A 19,092-nucleotide genomic window follows, 5' to 3' on the forward strand; every position below is an offset into this window, starting at 1 on the left:
GACAAATCAAAATTCAGTCCATTATTTAAATGTAGTGAGACTCCCAAACAAAATGTAGTATGTAGGGATCTGGGTGTTCTTGTGCATGCAGTGCACAAATGTTAACATGCAGGTGCAGCAACTAATGAAGGCAAATGAGATTTTTGGCCCTTTTAATGCTAGGATTTGCAGTTTAAAACTAAGGAAATCTTGTACAGACTTGTGTGGCTGCCCACTTTTGAATGATGTACTGGCACTGAATGCTGTTCGACAGCAGTTCATTTAGCTGATTCATGGGGTTAAGGAGTTGGTTAGTCCTTCCTCCTCATTTTAGAAGGAAGGGTGATTTTATTGAAACATACAAGATTTGAGGGGGTTTGACTGGGTGAATGCAGCGTAGCTCCCACTTGTGGGAGCAGCTAGAACCTGAGTGAAGGCTCACTCAATTAGGGCTGAGGTGAAGGTGGTTTTTCCCAGGAGCAGAATGAATCATGAATTTCTTCAATTCATAGGGGTGTCTAGACTGAGTCATTAAGAATATTCAAGCTGAGAACAACAGCTTTTTTTACATCAGTGAAGGAATCGAGGATTTTTGGGAGGTGGTGGGGGAGACATGAGTGGAGTTGAGGATTATCAGATCAGCTGTGATCTCATTGAATGGTACAGCAGATTAGATGTGTTGAATGACTGACATCTGCTCCTATTTTTCTTGTAGGAAATGTGTGCGCAAACTACCTCCCAAAACAACATGGTTATCACGTTTTAGGAGAAGTATTGAGCAGGGCACTGGAAGAAGCTCCCTCGGTCCAGTGCAACAATGCACTGGGTGTTTTACATCCACTTGAACAAGCAGATGGAGACCCATGCTTTAGTGCACCTTCCAGCCGTACAGTGCTCTCTGTCTTGATTCTTGTGCCTGAGTACTAGACAGGGACTTGAGCATAGGACTCTGTGATTCAAAGTTTGAGTAACTGAGCAGTGTGTGATGTGGCTAATGTGGAGAGACTGAAGGGATGGTTTGCTCCCCTTAGAGTATAGAAGGTTGGAAAATGTTGAAAGAAATGGTGAAATAATTGCACCCAGTAAACAAAATGAAACTGCTTCCAGTGCTACAAAATTGGTACATCTGACAGGGATAAGTTTGTTCCTCCAAAGAACAAGATGAGATATGTGGATGCAAGGAATTCCCATAGAGTTGTGATCTGGAATGCACTGCCTCCGTCTACTGGAAGCAGAATCTGTATCCTTTCGAAGGGGAAAAGTTTTATGGGAGAATAAGGCAAAGGATGGGGGTAGGTGTGGTATATTCCCTCGACCAAACAGCTGGCAGAAGTAGAATGCCTTCATTTCAGTTCAATTGTGCCATATTGTTCTGAATAGTACAAAAGGGTGATCTGAAATATTGATATTCCAATTGATTATTTATCTGCATTACTGTGAGCTTCACCTCAGTTGTGGATTCAAATTAATCTACTCTTGTATTCCTATGAATTGTATGCCTTTGTCTCATTCAATAGTCTAAACTTTTTGCTTTGGTATTTCATGCTGACTTCTCTTATCTTGCCACTGCCCAACTGTCTATAATTCGGCAGCATTCTACAATACTTCAACAGTTTGAAAGCCCCATGAGATCCATAGGCACTGATTTTGCTTGGACAGAATTTGTGGAGAGAAACAGATTTGATGTTTCAGGTCAGTAACCTTTTAATCGACCATAAAGCTGGGTGGGAAAGCAAACTGAAAAGGATGCAGAAATACTTCAACGTGCTTTGGTAAAAGTTGAATGAAATGGCAGATGAAGTATTAGGTGGGTAAGTGAGTTTATCTATTTTGGTAGCCAAAACAGGAAGGCAGATTATTGTCTGAATAGTAATAGACTGGGACAAGACCTAGTGTCCTTTTACACCAGTCAATGAAAATAGCGCACGGGTGAAGGAGGCAAATGGTATGTTGGCTCTCATACTGCAAGGATTTGGGTACGTGAACAAGGTATTTTTGCCTCAATTCTACAGGGGCTTGGTGAGACTACACCTGGAGTATTGTGTATTGATTTTGCTGCCTTTGTGAAGGATGTTCTGGCTGTAGAGGTATTGTGACAAAAAGATCTACCAGACTGATTCTTAGGATTGCCTGTGCGTACCAACCCACAGGAGCTATTGCCACTTTCCTCTTTTTTTAGCTAGTGGCTCCCACATGCAATACTCATTGTTTAGCTGCTTATCTCTGTTGCAACTGTTCTCAAAGTGGAGATTCTTGAGCATCCTGCTGATGTTTGTTTTGGCTACCTTGCCATACTTGTGCTGTGTGCCACCATTCCAAAAAGGCTGGTTGTGTTTGTTTTGACTGCTAACAAACCCGAGCTCTTCCTTTTTTGAGGACCACTGCATTTGTGATTTTTGTCCTGCCAGGATGTGCCTACAGTGTGCCACAGGCAAAAAGATGCAAACTGAGTTGAGCTTAATAGCTGTAAGTTGTCAACATTTCACAGCCATGCAGTCAGGTGCTAATCTCTTCTTTTTCTCCACCCCCCCCCCCCCCCAAAAAAAAAAACCTGAAGGGGCAGCACCTGGAAAGCTTGTGCTTTCAAATCAACCTTTTTGGACTATAACAGAGTATCGTGTGAGTTCTGTCCGAATAATACAGTCCTTCTAAACTGTCGGCTTTTATCCTCCCACCTGGCATGCTAGTAACTAATTCTACTGTTAAACTATCTGCAGTAACCTGTGCATCTAATCCTCCATCTGGCCTAACTTTGTAGGAAGTTGGATAAATGGTCTATTCTTCGGATTCCTGAACTTTTGAGTGTTGGATAACTGAATAGAACACTCATGCAAATTTAGGACCTGTTAAAACATTCTGTACTAGCACACTGTGTTGCTTGGAAATGACATCTTGTGGGAACTGAGCATCAAATGTGTATTAATTTAAACTAAGCATTGAATTTACATTGTTTTTTGACCACTGAAGATTCAGCAAAGCAGTTCCTTTGTATGCACTTCAGTGAAGTGTAGTAGGAGTGTTAAACTTTGACTGAAGTCTTTTTCCCTCTCCAGGTGCTTCTGGTCAGTAGCAGTCGACATCCAGACCAATGGATTGTTCCAGGTGGAGGAATGGAACCTGAAGAGGAGCCGGGTAGTGCAGCAGTGAGGGAAGTGTATGAAGAGGTTCGTATATGATGCATTAGGGCTTTCTGTCTCTAGTATTTCCACTTTTTCTGGTCAATGTATGCATCTTAATTATCCATGGAAACCAGTTGGTGTACACTTTTTTTAGTGCTTTTAAAGCAACCTGTTTTTCTGGTAGAATGGCCTGTGCAGGTATCTTTTGCCTTTTCTTACAGGCCAAGATAAGTAGTGATACATCAACCATTTTTGTGATTTTTTAAAAATTTTTTTTTAGCTTGTGGATTTTAATCCCCTGTTCCATTGTCTGATTTAGTAGCAGTGAAAGGTTTATGTAGTGCTTCACAACTGAATAGATTAACTACCCCACGAGGGCTGTGTGGCTAGTTTTTATTACTTTGTTTTGCTCAGCTGTGTTGTTTTACACTTAACCAGTATTTGACAGCTGCCATGGCTGAGCTAAATGTAAAAGCTTTTTATTTTTGCTTAATCCTTTGACCAACACATTGTTTTGGCACTTGGCTTTTGGGATTTGTCAGAATGACAAGCTTTTAATTTTGCCGCTCGTATGATTCAGTCAGCACCTTTTTTTTAAGCTCTTCATTTTCTCTGCCACCAAAAGCACATTGAAGTGTTCCTTTCACCAGATGCTGTTCTGAAGTTCCTGAAGGGTTAACTTGATTGTTCAAACCCTCATGAATTATCTTCTCAAGATGTTAACTTGAGAGTTACTAGCAAAACTGACAAATCTACAAATCATTTCTGCAGATAAATACACTGTGCCAAGTAGTGATGCTGTCCCTGCCATGATTGAGCTTTTGGGTTTTTGTCCTGGTCTTGCTGTCTTTGGGCACAGACTGCTTCAGTATCAAGGTCTAGGCTTGGGCTTACAGTGGCAGTAGCATTGCCATTGCTGAATTGTTGACTATTAATACTATTACTGTAGTATTAGAAGCTCTGGACTACAACATAAATACTGTGGCTACAAGAGCACATCAAGATTAAGAATCCTGCAGTGAGTGATCTCTCACCTGACTCCCCAAAGCCTGTCCAACATCCACCAGGCACCCACTTGCCTGGATGAGTGCAGCTCCAACAGCACCTGAAGTTTTGACACCACCCAAGTCAAAGTTGCCCACTTGATTGGCACCACATTCACAAGCATCCACTTCCTCCACTATCAATGTTCAGTAGCAGCAGTGTGCACCACCCACAAGCTGTACTGAGGAAATTCAGCGTTTTTTAGTACCTTCCTTCTAAACCCAATTTAGAAAGACAACAGCAGCACATACTTAAACACCACAGCAATAATTCCTTCTCTAAAACATCACCATGGCGTAGTAATTTTATCACTGTTCCTTCATTTGGTGGCAAAATCCTGGAACTCCTCCAAACAGCACTGAGTGGATGTCCCTAAACCAAATGAACTGCAGTGGTTTGAGAAAGTAGCTCACTCTCCCTTCTTTTAAAGGTGCTTGGGGATAGCCGATTATAGTAAGCACTGGCCCACGTCCCGTGACTTTTTTGAGAAGACGAGAGCATGAGAGTTTCTCTGTGGGGTGACTCTAGTGCAACAGTGGCTCATCATAGAATAAAATCCTAGAATTCCTACAGTGCAGATAGAGGCCATTTGGCCTATGATTCTGCATCAACACCAAAGAGCATCCCATCCAAGTCCAACACTCGGCAGGTCTGACAGCGTCCATGGAGAGAAAAGTAGCGTTAATGTTTTTTTAGGGTCCATTGACCCTTCGTCAGAACTTGGCTGTTCCCATAAGACTAGCCTGGCAGGCAGGCAAACAATCTCCATTTTGGTATCTCATCTAGTGGAGATGGCATCAGTGCAGGTCTTACCGTTAAAAGAAGGGAAGCTGCTCAAAGTTACCAAGAAGTGTGTTTTTATAAATGGAGAAAGTTGGATGTAAGATCCATTCTTTTTCCCCACCTCCCCATTTCAAATAGAGGCTCAAGAGAGCAATGGAGACAAAATATGAGACCTTTTGTAAGTTGGAATTGGATGTGAGAGGGTTGAAACTCTGGTTTTGAGGGTAAAATTAAACTTTAATACAGCATGGGTGGAAATGGATATAATCTGGTTCTGCTGAGAAGCCATGCTATGCTAGAAAAGGAACAGTTTAAACATCTGTTGTATCTTGCTATGTTGTAAGTCTTTGAACAATAATTATACCATTCGAGCAGTAAAGTGGAGAGCAATAAAGGGCGATTCTGTGATGTGCTAAGTAACCTCCATACTGGCCAGTGCAACATGAAGATGTGTACCTCCTTTTTAAATTGGTAGTACCACTATATACTGGACTACTGTGCTGATACTAGTATTGCTCTACTTTTAGAAGTGGTAAATTTTAGTCCATTTTTGGGTCAGACTGTGAAAAACAGCTGGACTGTAGCTCCCTCTAAAAGGATCATTGTTCAGATCCCCTTAAGTGATAGCGAAGCAGAAGGATCCAGAGGATATGTGTGGGCTGTGAAGAAACTGTGATTATGGCTACAAATTTTTTATATTCTGAGCAAGAGACATTTTTAAACAAATGTGGCAAATAAATGAATCTGACTTTCTGTAAGTTTTTAAGCAAGGGCACAACAGAATAATCAATTGTTTTTAACCTCTACCATCTTTCTATTGATTTGAAGCAAAGTGGACTTTTTTATTTTAAACCAGGAATCTAGTTTGACAAGTAATTTTGTTTATAGTGCAGGGCAGTTTCCACAACAGGAGGGTGGTGATGGCAATGTAAACATAGCCACCACCCATTCTGAGTCATTCTCCCTTGGTTCCATCCAGCAATGTACTTTTTTTAATGATATGAGGGGATGAGGTTTTTAATGTAACTTTGAAACTGCCCTGTGTACCAAAGTCAAAGCCTCTTCCCCACAACTTAGGGTGTATTTCAGCCTGATTGTGGTCATAAACATTTTTAAACTCTACAATAGCCATACTCTCTCTATTAAAGAGAGATTTGGCTCCAAATTATTGTAGAACTTTAAACATTCAAATTTTTCCTAATTTAAGCAAATTTTACTATTTCTCCATATAATGCCCAGAAGCAACTTCTGATTCCACTGTAAATGGTTTCCATTTGAATCACTGCTGGTATAGTTTGTGGTTTTCAATTCACTTGTTATTCCATTTCTTCAAGTTAGTGATGATGATGAACATTCATACGTGATTGGCTTAATCAAGAAAAGTGACAAAAAATGGGTATAAAGTAAATCTGGCTGTTAATGAACATATTGTAAGCATAACCCTGAATTCTGAAATGGTTGCAGTGGAATGAAAGTAAAGGATACGAGGAAGTTAATAAGCCCTTTATCCTCTGAATAGTCACTGCACATAACACAAGGTAATGCAACAAAAATCTAAACCACATAGAGATAGCAAACATGTGTACACAATAGCATATTGTATTTTGATAATCCGATTTCAGTTGACACAATATTTCTACAATCTTTATGCTGGAGACAGTAAATCCAAGAGGTGCCATTCCAAGACGACATGTTTACGGTGATGAGCACGTAGGATGTAGGATCTGCCTGGACCTGACACCACATGAACCGCATTTTATGGATGTGAACTGAAGCTGTCAAATTGTTAGCTTGTGGTTTGTTTTTATGAAGTTAAATTGAGGATTATTGATGCCTGTCTTAGTAGGAATCCGAATAGGATAACTGTCCCCATGGTTCTTGCTCTGTCCTACTCGTTAGCAATTGCTTTGAGTTTATTTTTGTATTAATGTGTTACAGACAATACCAATGCCTAGTTGCTGCTGCCTTAAAGCACTGCAGCTCCTTTGTGCCTGTTTGGAGAGTTCTAGGAGTTTGAGCCTACAATATTGAAAGATTATTGTTTTCACAAATCAGGATGGGGTCATTTGTAGAGATTTGAGGCTTCTATGTGCAAAGCACCTGCTGCCCTTATACTTCTGTAGCTGGTAGAGCTAATGAATTTGTCAAAGAAGGCTTGGTACGTCCTGCTGACTGGTATACCATGATTGCAGTGAATTTCATTGAGCCATATATCTGTGAACTGAGTGGTGATTTTGAGGTCAGAGGTAAATTGTACCAAAAGCTCTCGATATACTGGTCTGTTCCTGAGTTTCAGTTGGCCAGGCACTTTGATAGCAAGAATGGGAGACAAAATAAATCTGCACTTAACACAAGGGAGATCAGCAACTAAATCCTAGGACCCTCAAGCTAATTAGCTGAAGTGTTTTAATTCTTGTGAGACTTGGGGGAATCTGAGCATGACAATTGTGCTGGTCTTGCATGAAATTTTAGATCTTCCTAAAGTAAGTTTGTCCTGAGCATCTGTGGTGCAGGCCTGTGTGCTAGGTCTGTTCCCTGGGGCACGCACCTGAGACAAACATCAGTGCCTGGAGGACCATCAACTTGGTGAAAGATGCTCTTTGGCCTGGCTGAAACTTTTTGGCCTTCCAAAACAAGGAGTCAACCTTAACTGAGTGCAGACTGGCACATTCCAAGGTCTGGTGCTGCGTGCTGAGGAACACCAAAGCTTGAGGCAGCTGCTGATAAGGTTCACTGGGAAAAGTTCACAGTCTAGGCCTTCCTGCTGAAGCTTATATGGGGGTCCTTTTGGTTATTGGACCCCTGGGACTCCATGTATGTGAATAGTATCCTACCTAAGTAAGAGATGCCTTTTGGTTTTACAACTGCAAAGAATGTCAAATTCTAAAATTGTTTTTCTTTATGTGCAAACACTTCACAGAACTGCTTTAGTTTTTTTTAAGAATAAAGTGTATTTTTGCAACTTTAACAAATGATTTTCACTGGATTTTTTGTTTAGAGCAGAAATAGGCCTTGAATATCAGTCAGATCATGACCACATTTGATTTCAAAGATCCTTGTTGCAGTAAACATTTAGTTGGAGTTTCATGGCAGTTATTGTTGCCTGCTGAGCTCTTGACTGCCCCCCAAGCTCCCAGGAGCCTCACCATTTGAGAAAAGTTGATAGATTTGACGTGGCAGAATTGTCCTGATGCTTCACCGGAGCATTTGGGCAGTGTTGTGGTTCCAGCCAAGCAAGGTTGGCTCAAACAACTTCGATCAGAAGTCTTTATGACCAGTTTGTGCATGCAAATCAATTTGCAAAACAATAACTGGGAATACTGTTGGTTTATGTTCTATAATTGCCCAGTTTGCAATGATATTGAGTCATTTTGGTATTTGATGAAAGAGATTCTGCTATAAACCTTCGTATAAACCTTTTTTTTGTAAAGTGTGAGTGGAATGAGTTATGGAAGGTGCAATATGTGCTCCTTGCTGTAGGATGGAAGAAGCAAAATGCTCCTTCACTGACAGTTGGTCAATAGTTAGGGTTGGAAAATTATTAAAGTTAAATCGGATATCGACAAGATAATGAAAATATAGCATGGTTAATTCCTTGTGAAAATGAGCCTTTTGATTTGTGGGCTATGTCTCAATGAGACCCCATGATGCCCAGCAATGTTGATTGGTGTACATTGAGGTGCCCTCCAGGTTTGGTTGCTGCTGTTCTAATTGATGAAATAAGTGGTGACAAGCATTCACTATCCTTTTCCAATGTCATACATATGTGCAGCAGACGTGCATTTTAAAATTCCTTGTTTTTCCCGTGGTAACTAAAATGCCAAGACCAGTTTCTAGTATATTCACCTGAAGTCATTTAAACAGTAAGCCCCCCAATTGGATGTGACTACATTGGTTGAGCTGATGGTGGGGCCAGAATTGTTCCCCTACCTATGTGAAGCTTTTCTAAACTGGCAACTTTACTATCCGTGTGCAAACCAGTTAAAACTGACCGTCTTGAATGTCTTTCTGGAGAACCTATGCTCTGAATTCAACTCTTTAAAACATTTGTTTGCAGGCTGGTGTGAAAGGAAAGTTGGGAAGATTACTAGGAATATTTGAGGTGAGTTGTTTTTGTTGAAATTTAACCTTCCAGATTTATTGTAGTATGTGATGCAGCATCCCACAGTTTAACTACACTTCAGGGGAGTTTTTACATTTTATAATCTTCACTGCTTGTGTATCTGCTTAGAGAACAGGACCTTTGTGCCTTAAATAGTCTACACATTATTAAATCACCCACCACGTTCAGCTTGACAGCAAACAGCCTTTCTAATGTGGCCACCTCTTTCCTGTGAATTTGAAACGTACGTTCTTCAGGAAACTCCTTTTTTTTTTATTGCCCACCTACTGAGGAACCAAAATCTGCACAAGCATTCACAAACAAATGTCTTAAAATGCCATTCCTTTTTGCCCTATTCGTCACCAATTTTCATTTTATCTGCTGCAAAAAGAAATTGAAGGCTTTGATCTCTTCCTTTCTTCCTGAGTTGCTTCTCCATGCCTATGTTAAACCATATTTGCCTATTCTACTGACCAATGTCCTTCCTATCAATTTGCTGTGATGCCCTCTTTTGGTATTGATAAACTTCAATATTCTTTCCTCTGATTATTTTTTTTTTTAAAAGCCTTGTTTATTTCTGTCACATTTATCCCTGGCCACTTGTTTACAGGTGCTTGTCAGTGAGAATTCCCTTCACTAGTGCCATATGTCTGCACTGCTACCATCTCCATACATTTTATTGTGGCACTTTTTTTTTGTCATAGTGTAAATTTTTCAAGTTTCCTGGGTGATGCAAGCATTCCGCAATTTCACAAACTTTATCCTCCATTTTCATGTCAATTTGCCAATTTTTAACTTTGAAATTCTGTGATCAGGCCAGGTGTGTCCTGTCAGATTATAAAAGTCACAATTACACTCTCTCTATAATGTAGTATAAACCCTTCCATACACTTGAGGTTTGTACTGTCTTAGTGATTCAATATTTTGATTTATGTTTTTGATTTACAGACATTGCTTATTTTATTAAAGTGCTGAGTGTTATTGAAAATTTCTCCCCCTTTTTAGTGAGTGTGATTTAGAGGTTTGCTGTTTTGTTATTTGCTGTTGTCTCTGTTTTGACTCTGATCCATTCGTTAATGTCTTTTCTATTATCCTTCAGCTACTAGTAGCTTCTACAAGGAGATGTTATGTGTCTTTCTGCTGCCCTCCACATCACACTGTAGAAATCTTGCAGACTTCCAGCTGTGGTCAAAATGCTAGTGCTTTCTTTTCTGGAGGTTTTCTTTTTAGAAAGAGTTCTTTTATCTTGCAATTTTTTTTGGTCTTCTGGTCTGTGTATAAATGTCTCCTACATTTTGGCATCCAAACAGGCTTCAGATCTCTGACTTTTTTGTGTACTCTCCAAGTTTGAGAGACACAGGAAAGTGACGATGTGACAGCACAACTACTTCTCTCTCCTCTTCCACCGTGCCCCCCCCCCCCCCCCCCCAACCACTGCCCCCATATCCTTCATGTTCACAAAATAACTTCTGACAATCTGACTCCAGCGTTGCATCTGTCTTTTGTTATCAGCTGTCCTCAGCAGACAAATTTTTTGGCTGTTCAGCCCAGTGTAACACCATTCAGATCTTCCAATGCCTTTTTTGTTTTGTGTTTTCACTGTTTGGACTCAATCCTTATGTGTAAGTTTATATAGATTTTACTTGATCTACAGTACTTTGAACTGTCTCTTCTGAATCTGCAAGCTTGTTAGTGAGTTTTGAGAAGATTTGTAGCTCAGGTTGAGGTTCTGGATGTGAGTTTGCTCGCTGAGCTGGAAGGTTAGTTTTCAGACGTTTCGTCACCATTCTAGGTAACATCATCAGTGAGCCTCCGAAGCGCTGGTGTTATGTCCCGCTTTCTATCTATCTGGTTAGGTTTCCTTGGGTTGGTGATGTCATTTCTGCAAGCTTGTTCGTGCCTCCCGTTTTCATCCCAGAAGCATCTCATTTTCTGCACTCACTAATCCTAGTGCTTTTCCGTAACTGTGTTGTTTAGCAGCAAGTATGATCCTGATGTAACATGATAACGGAAAGTACCCTCTGGTTTCAGATTCCCAAACAGTGACTATAGAGACACCGCTTTTAGATACTCTCTGCCATTTGCCCTCCTAATTTGTAGAATTTTTTTTTTGTTTGCTCCTTCTCAATTTGAACTTATTTTTTTCTTTATTTCTCTTGTAATAGAATCGAGACCGAAAACACAGAACCTACGTGTATGTTCTGATAGTGACAGAAATTCTGGAAGACTGGGAGGATTCTGTTAATATTGGTGAGTTCCAGATACTTTCACTGTTAATGGAACAGGTAGGGAATGCATTCCCTTGCATTCCAGTTGGGTTGTTGCACCTCCAATACAGAAATACATGTTATTGTGATTTAAATTGGGTGGTGCTTTTACGGCTGAATGTTGAGTACAGCTTTCTAAAGTCAATGAAGGATCCTGAGAATTAAAAACTAAATTCTCACTGAATTAAAACTCGAGTAATCAATTTCTTTTTCAGTAGGGTGAAGGGAGGGGATTGAAGGAGTAATAATGCTCTCCTAACAGATATTTCATTGCAAGTGCCTGCAGAGGAGGATAACAGGGCAGGGTGGCTTGTTTTATTTTTTTGTAGCTAGCACAAATGGATTGCTTGGGGCTGACTTTAAAAAAAAATACAGGATTCATGTAAATTCGAGTGCTCTTAGAAACTTTCTTGACAACTGTACATCACTGTCATTTGAAAGGACTGCACTTTTTTATTTCGTGGTAACAGAAAGTACTCAGTCATACTCGGGTCCTCGTGCAGGAGCGTGCCCTGACACAAAGCACTGCCACTGGGGTGTGTGTGCGTTGCATTATTAATACATGCCCACTCAATTCCTTCCGACGGGATGCATGAAGTATTTACAACACTTTTTTTTTTCTATCTGCATCCCTTTTTGAGGAAATTGTAAAATCTTGAATCCACAGCAATGTGTGGAACACCTACAGTGTGGAAACCAGCCCTGCGGCCCAACAAGTCCACACTGACCCTCAGAGAGCGTCCCACCTAAACATCACCTCCCTAAACACTTGGCAATTTGTCCACCTAGCCAGCACATCTTTAGACTGGGAGGAAACCCATGCAGACACGGAGAATGTACAAACTCCGCACACAGTTGTTAGAAGATGGAACCAAACACTGGTCTCTGGTGCTGTGAGGCAGCAGTGCTAATCAATCTGAGCGCCACTGCTGCCCTGTGACAATACAAATAGTACCCCAATGTAAAGTTAGCTTTTTATACTGATTATTTTCTATACTACCAAAGCAAAAGCTATGCCAATCTGAGATAACATGTTGTGAAGCTGGATGAAGACAGCAGGCCAGGCAGCATCAGCGGAGCAGGAAAGCTTGACCTTTTTGGGTCAGGACCCTTCTTCAGAAATGGGGGTGGGGAGGGGGATTCTGAAATAAACATTTCCCACATGTTTGCAGTTCAAATCACTTGCAGCTCCTTGTTCATCCCTAAGAAATTGGATATTCCTAGATTTCAATAATGCCATTTTATCTAAACTTTCTGAACAAATCCAATCAAATCAATCCAATGCTAGTGTGCATCTTTCCCTCAAGCTTTGCGATGACAGTGTCTAATCCCGCTCTGATTTTTGTCTGAATTGAAGGAGCACTCTAGTTCAAACACAAAGCGCAAAGGGATGTTGCTGTTTAACTTGCAGAGACAGTGATGTATCCTAGTGAGGAGGAGGTTGTGCTGTGCTGGTTCAGCACTGTGGTCAGACCCCATTTACAGCACTATGTGTGCAGTTTTGGGCACCACTTCTGAAAGGATTGTACCCCTTCCAGAGGGGAATGAATGTGCACTTTCCAGAATGAAACTGCAGCTAAAAGGCTCGACTTAAGGGCAGGTTGTGTGTTCTTTAGTTTGTATTCACATGAATGTGAAAGATCAAGTGATCTGATCCAGGTGATTTACATTGTTACAAGGATTTGATATTGTAGAAATAACTCTGAACAAGTGCAAATAAGAATGCGTAATCTTCAAAGCAGATAATTGTTATGGTGCAGAAGGAGGCCATTTAACCAATGTCAGCACTGGCTGTCTGAGCATTGGTATCAAGTCATAGTGTCGTACCTTCTCCCTATAAGCTTGCACATTGTTTCCATTTAAATAATCACCCAGTTCTGACTCGAATTCCTCAGCTGAATCTGCCTTCGCACATTTCCAGGCAGTGCATTACAGACCGTAAACATACACTCAACTTATTCTGTCCTCGCTGGTTCTCTTGCAAAATACTGTACCATCTGACTCTTAAATGTCTTGAGCAGGAGTGGTATCTCCCTCCTAGCTTTGTCCAGATCTCGCATGATTTTGAAAACTTCTATTAGATCTTGATTTTTTTTTTGTAGGGGGTTGTGCATAGGAAGCACTTCGCAACACGGGCTGTGAAAGCTGACAGTCAGTTTGAATAGAGATAGTACAAGCAGCACCAGAGAAGCAGGAAAGCTGACGTTTTGGGCCTAGACCCTTCATCAGCACAGTTACTTTGAATAATCAGGTTTGAGTGCATTGAGAGATGTAAAGCTATACAGCAGGGTTGAGTGGTCTATTGTGGTGTCTTTTCAAACTTCATTTTTTTTACCGGATGGGTGTAGTCCTCCCTTGAATTTCACTTCGCAAACAGGCTTTCTCTAACGTCGTTGCTCTTGTTCTGACCTTGCATGAGTTAGCTCTTGCCAGTTTCATTTTCAATTGTTTTAGTTTAATTCTTCCACTTTTACTGAACTATTTTATCTTTGCCTGACTGAGAGAATCTGAGCAATGCATAATGTGAATGACCCAGCATACTCTGGGAGCGTGGACGACGAAAAGAAGGTTCTCATCCTGGATATGCATCTTTTTTCCAAATTTTCTTTCATTCTTGGAATGCCTTGATTCATGGGTCAATTGATTCTTCTGAAAGAAGTTGAATCTGTCAATAAAGTAAATTAATGGAAAGCACTTGTTTGTCTTTTGTCCTATCGCTTTAGTCTTGTCAAATGCCATTCAGTTTTTTGCCAGGGATAGTGAAGTTAGATGGGGACAGAATGCGATCCTCGAGCCAGTTACACCTTCAGAAACCCATGTAATGAAAACTGAATTTACCTTCTTCAGCTCCAGTTAATTTGGGGTCCTGGCTTTACATCATTCTTAAAGGCTTTTTGTAACCAGTATGTTGGCACTTGCTGCAAGCTATTTGTGGCCAGCATTGAGACACTGTATAATTTTAAGCTGGTACACGTGCATGATGGACCCTCCATTCCCCTTCTTGAATTCTTTCCCTGAAGGCAGGGTCCTCCACTAGTGATGCAGGACCTGAATCCATCCCAGCTGGAATGGGGATCAAACCACTTGCAATGTAGGTACCAATCTGATTCATACCGGCCATCCAACCAAGAGTCTGTTGCAGTGGCAGCACACCTATTTTCATGCATGTTGTGGTCCTGAGCTATGAACTGTGAATGGATCACAGGGCTGACCAGGAATATCTCCAGCTCTTATCCCCTGCCATTGGCATATGTTGAATGGATTTACAAGTTGATATTCAGTCTCTGTCTGTATTCCATGGTCATCGAGCCCTAGAGTAGCACGTGAACCTTGTGCTTTTGGTTCAAAGGCAGGGATGTACCCACTGCACTACACGGTGTTTGATCATCAATCCTTGTTTGGGGGAATGCTTAGGATTTAAATATTAAAATTTGTTTGATCCACATGGACACTTCATAACCAATCTTACCAGTACCAGTGGTGTCCTTTACCATAGGATGTCTGCTTGTGCTGGATCTTCCAGCTCATTTAATCTGTTCTGGCTCTTTTGGTAAAGCTGGCCAATAAATGTCACCATGCTACACTTCTTATTTTCTTTCATATTGCTTTAATTTGATCTTTATTTATCTACCACTTTCTTTGAAAGTTGTGATTTGAATTTGCTTCTGTCAATCTTTCAATATATTTCAGATCACAGGCCACTTCTGGAAAACTGTTTCTTCACTTCATTTCCTGATTCTTTGCAATCCCCCTTTGACAGAAGGGTCAGCAAGAGAACACGCTCCCTTGCCTTGATTCATAAAGCCGAAGACACCATATGCTTTTCACAGCCTTCTCAACTTGTCCGTACACTTTCAAACGTTTCTGCAGTTACCTCAAGTTCTTTCTGTTCTTGTCCCCATTTTAACTGTTTATTGTCCTTCCACATTTGTCCTAACAGAGAAATCTTGTATCAGTTAGTATTAATTTGTGTCAAAATCCTAAACTTCTTCCCCTACACCCCAGGGACTAAGACAATTGAGAACAACAAAGATTGCCAATCTTGCTCTGCAGTTGGAATTTACAAATATACTGGACTCTCAATGAGACAACTGCTGTCTTTGTGGTCTGGAGAATGGCTCCAGAAGCTTAAGTATCCACTTAATATTGCCAGTGCCAAACTGAATTGATTTCACTTGAATTTGTGTTTGAACAGTTCAAATCCAATGCAACAGCTCATCACCAGCTTCTCCAGGGCAGTTGGGGATGGGTATTAATTGTTAGACCAGCCACTGGTGCCAACATTCCATTAGCTAATTTTAAAACTTTTTTAAAAATTTGCCTTGAGGCTGCTCACTTCACAAGTCAGCATCTTTCTGAAGCCTCTCTCATTCATTCTTCACCTGTATATGTTTTTGTCATCTGATATTTTTAAATAATGTCCTGTACATACGCCCAGGGCACTGTTAAATATCAACAAGAGGCACAATCCTAATGTGAATCCCTTCTTTTGGAGAACCGCCGTTTTCTGTTTAGATTTCTGTGCACCTTGAGATATGGGCTGATTTTCTTCACCCTGACCCCGACCCCTGGTTTGTCCAATCTGGCCCTCTTCTCTGTCCCCCACTCCGTGCACACTCCCAATGCAATGTATACTCCATTTACTACAGTCTGATAACGACCACTGTCATGCTTGCGCCCCCTTGTTCAATTTTATATCCATGCTGATTGCCTTTCAATCCACAGGCTTTAATTTAGCTGGCAGGTTTTTATTATGTAATGCTTGTTTCAAATGCCTTTTGAAATTCCTGATGGTTGATATCATTAGAAGAAGTTAAGTAGTTTATCTTGTATATTTTGCTTTCACAGGAAGAAAAAGGGAATGGTTTAAAGTTGAAGATGCGATTGAAGTTTTGCAGCGTCACAAACCAGTACATGCTGAATACTTGAAAAAGCTGAAACTGGGCAACTCTAACACAAATGGAAACTCTCTGGTCTCCAATTTGGTTGACACAGCTACTGTTTATGTGACCAGTTCCCAAACTTCAGGGATGTCATCTGACCTCAGATGAAATGTACATTCACATGTGGCCTTCCTGCTCATGTGCAGTCACTTAGTAAATTGCATTCTGCTTAAGGCAGAACAGTCTAGGTTAGATTGTATATGTATAAATACTTTTGCATGAGTACTTGCAGTGTTGATATGAAACTTTTTATGATGTAAAATAGTGTTGAAAACCAAAGCCATACACTGATTTATGTTAGCATTATTTTGTTAGATGCCTTGCAGGCCACTAACTGTTTTAAGTTTGCATTATATAAAAGGATATACTTAATCCTGTTTCAATTTTACCATGAATAGCATGCCATAGATGTGAAAATGACTTTCTATTTTGGTGTTTTACAACGGCAATGTGGTATATGATTTTCCACATCAAAATTAAACTGAATGTTTAGAATGAACATTTGGACATTCTATTAGAAAGTCTGATTGCCCAGCAATCATTTATCATTTAAATGTTGAAATATGAATTGCCCCATACAAATTGTTTGGGTAATTGAATAGAAGATTTTTCAAAATTGATCATTTTAAGTGGTATTAATTAAAATGTTTATATTCTGATTGCTGCATCAGATCACTTTTCGATATCCTGTCTTGAAGAATTACTGACCTGTAGTTAAATATTCCCTAACCCAACCTCACCCACAATGTTCAAAAACTTAATGCTCAAAATTCCCATACCAAATAAAACAGCTGTCAATTTGGCTTTTCTGTTTTTTAATTTATAGATTTTTCTATGCCCTGAACACACTTTTTGTTCCTTTCTTGTCTTGTTTTTTAAACTCAATTTATTGTTCTAGCACTCTTTATGTTTCAAAGTGTCATCCCATACTCTAGTCGCTCTCTGTTGTCTATCTTGCTCTACAGTTGAAGTTTACAAATATATTGGACTCCCACTAAATGAGCTGCTGTCTTTAGTCTGAAGAATGGGTCCAGAAGCTGAATGGTATCTACTTAATATTGTCAGTGCCAAATTGAACTGATTCACTCACTCCAGATTTTGGTGTTTGAACAGTTCAGATCAAATCAATTCACTTCCATGTGTTGGTTGCCTGGATCTATTCTGTTTCCAACTTTTCTGTTTAAATATTTGTATCTTGCTAATGGAGAGAAGATGGATTATTTTTGAATGAAGTAACGCTCCAGGGGACTTCAGTGTGTGACTGCCCCTCAAACTGAAATTTACAAAAGTCAGTTTAGCAGAATTTGTGATTTTTAAAACTGCACTTATCAAGATTGTTTGTTTGCATTTTAAATTTTGGGCAGGAAGTGGAGGTGTGATGTGTTTGTTTTTGCCTAATATGGGTTCAAAGTATCCAGCCCTTTAATCAATCCTTGTTCTGCTGGCTGTAAGAATTCTATGTGAAATGAAAGGATAAATCCTTTTCTTTAAAGACCACAGTGCAAAAATTAATTTGACAGTACCTCTTTGCCAGCATGAAGCCTGCTGTACTGTAACCTGCTGTATTTGGAGGTGTTCCTTCAAGGTTAAAGAATATTGAGGGGTTGTAGACCAAGTAATTGTAATTTTTTTTATATCAAGAATGGAAGTATTCCATTCCAATCTCAATTCCTGCTCAGTGGCCTCTACCCCACCTTGATCAAGAGTTCTGTTTTAAAACAGATGGTTCAGCCTCAATATTGATTGCAGTAGCCTAAAGACTCCTGAGAATAAATCTGCCTTATCCAGCCATGGCATGCTTTATTTAAGAATTCAATATTGCTTCATTTGGTGTCACCTATCTCTCTCTCACTCTCTCTCTATATATATTGTTTTCTAGCTGTGTATGGTTCACCATCTTTAAGCTTTCTGTACAGTCCCAAAGACACCATTCAAGAGAGTCTACTGTATTTGATTTTAAAAAAATCATTTTCTTAATGAGACTAATAGTCTTGAATAAAACTGAATTTTGAACCAAGTGTATTCTATCACTTCATTTTGTAACAGCTTGTTGTGTTTTTATCCCATGTGGGACAGTAGACATATATAGAATCACCAGCTGCCCTTCAAGTCACATTGTCAATTGGTAATATTCATTGGGTCTTTGGATCCAGCAACAAACTTGTACTTATCAGTACTGCAGCTGTATCACAAGGACTGCAACATCTGCTCTTCCACCCTTTTTTTGTAGGATGGGTAATATGCTGACTCTGCCAGTAGTGTCCACATCCTGCCGATGAGAAATTTGTGCATGGAAGTGTGAAATAAGTGTTTAAGAAATGCCCCTGGCCAGAGCTGGTGCAGTCATCGTGAATACTTTTTGATTCTGCCATTGTCAGTGATGTACTGACACTCTCTTTTAAGGGCCCTGTTTATAGTTCACATTGAGCAACTGAACTAGCATGACGATAGACATTTTTGTTTAAAAGGTGGTTCTCCATTTTGTATTGAAAATGTCTGTTTTTCTAAAACTGTTTGTAACCTCTTGTTCTGAAATAAAGTTGAACAGCTCAAATGAATCCAAGCAAAACAGCTCTACCACTGCTATTTTCATCACAGCATATCTTTTTAACCCCCAGTATAGCTGCATAACATGGTGTGATCCTTAAATTAGCACATATGCATTTTACATTTTTTTCAAAAGCTTCTCTGAAAAATTAAATTCTTAATATAAGCTTTATGGGAAATTGTTACTGGTAGATTTTGAGAATGACAAATGCCTTGTAGCCACTTAAATATTTAAGTGTCACAAATGTCAGTAAGGAATAAAGTTACTTTATATGTAGCAAGTTCCCATAAAAAGCAACATGCTGACC

The 19,092-nt window shown here is 39.9% G+C and overlaps 1 protein-coding gene across 1 annotated transcript in view; it reads left to right on the forward strand.

Annotated features, from left to right (window-relative positions):
- The window catches only part of LOC125463347 (diphosphoinositol polyphosphate phosphohydrolase 2-like), a 50,041-nt gene extending 31,787 nt beyond the window's left edge, over positions 1–18,254 (forward strand). Inside the window, exons 2-5 of the mRNA XM_048554550.2 lie at positions 3,033–3,143; positions 8,983–9,027; positions 11,193–11,277; positions 16,143–18,254. Of these exons, the coding sequence (XP_048410507.1) occupies positions 3,090–3,143; positions 8,983–9,027; positions 11,193–11,277; positions 16,143–16,345 (387 nt within the window). The 5' untranslated portion in view covers positions 3,033–3,089 and the 3' untranslated portion in view covers positions 16,346–18,254. The remainder of the gene's footprint in view (positions 1–3,032; positions 3,144–8,982; positions 9,028–11,192; positions 11,278–16,142) is intronic.
- Positions 18,255–19,092: the final 838 nt, after the last annotated feature.

The sequence above is a fragment of the Stegostoma tigrinum genome, chromosome 25, assembly GCF_030684315.1.
Source record: "Stegostoma tigrinum isolate sSteTig4 chromosome 25, sSteTig4.hap1, whole genome shotgun sequence".
NCBI lineage: Eukaryota > Metazoa > Chordata > Chondrichthyes > Orectolobiformes > Stegostomatidae > Stegostoma > Stegostoma tigrinum.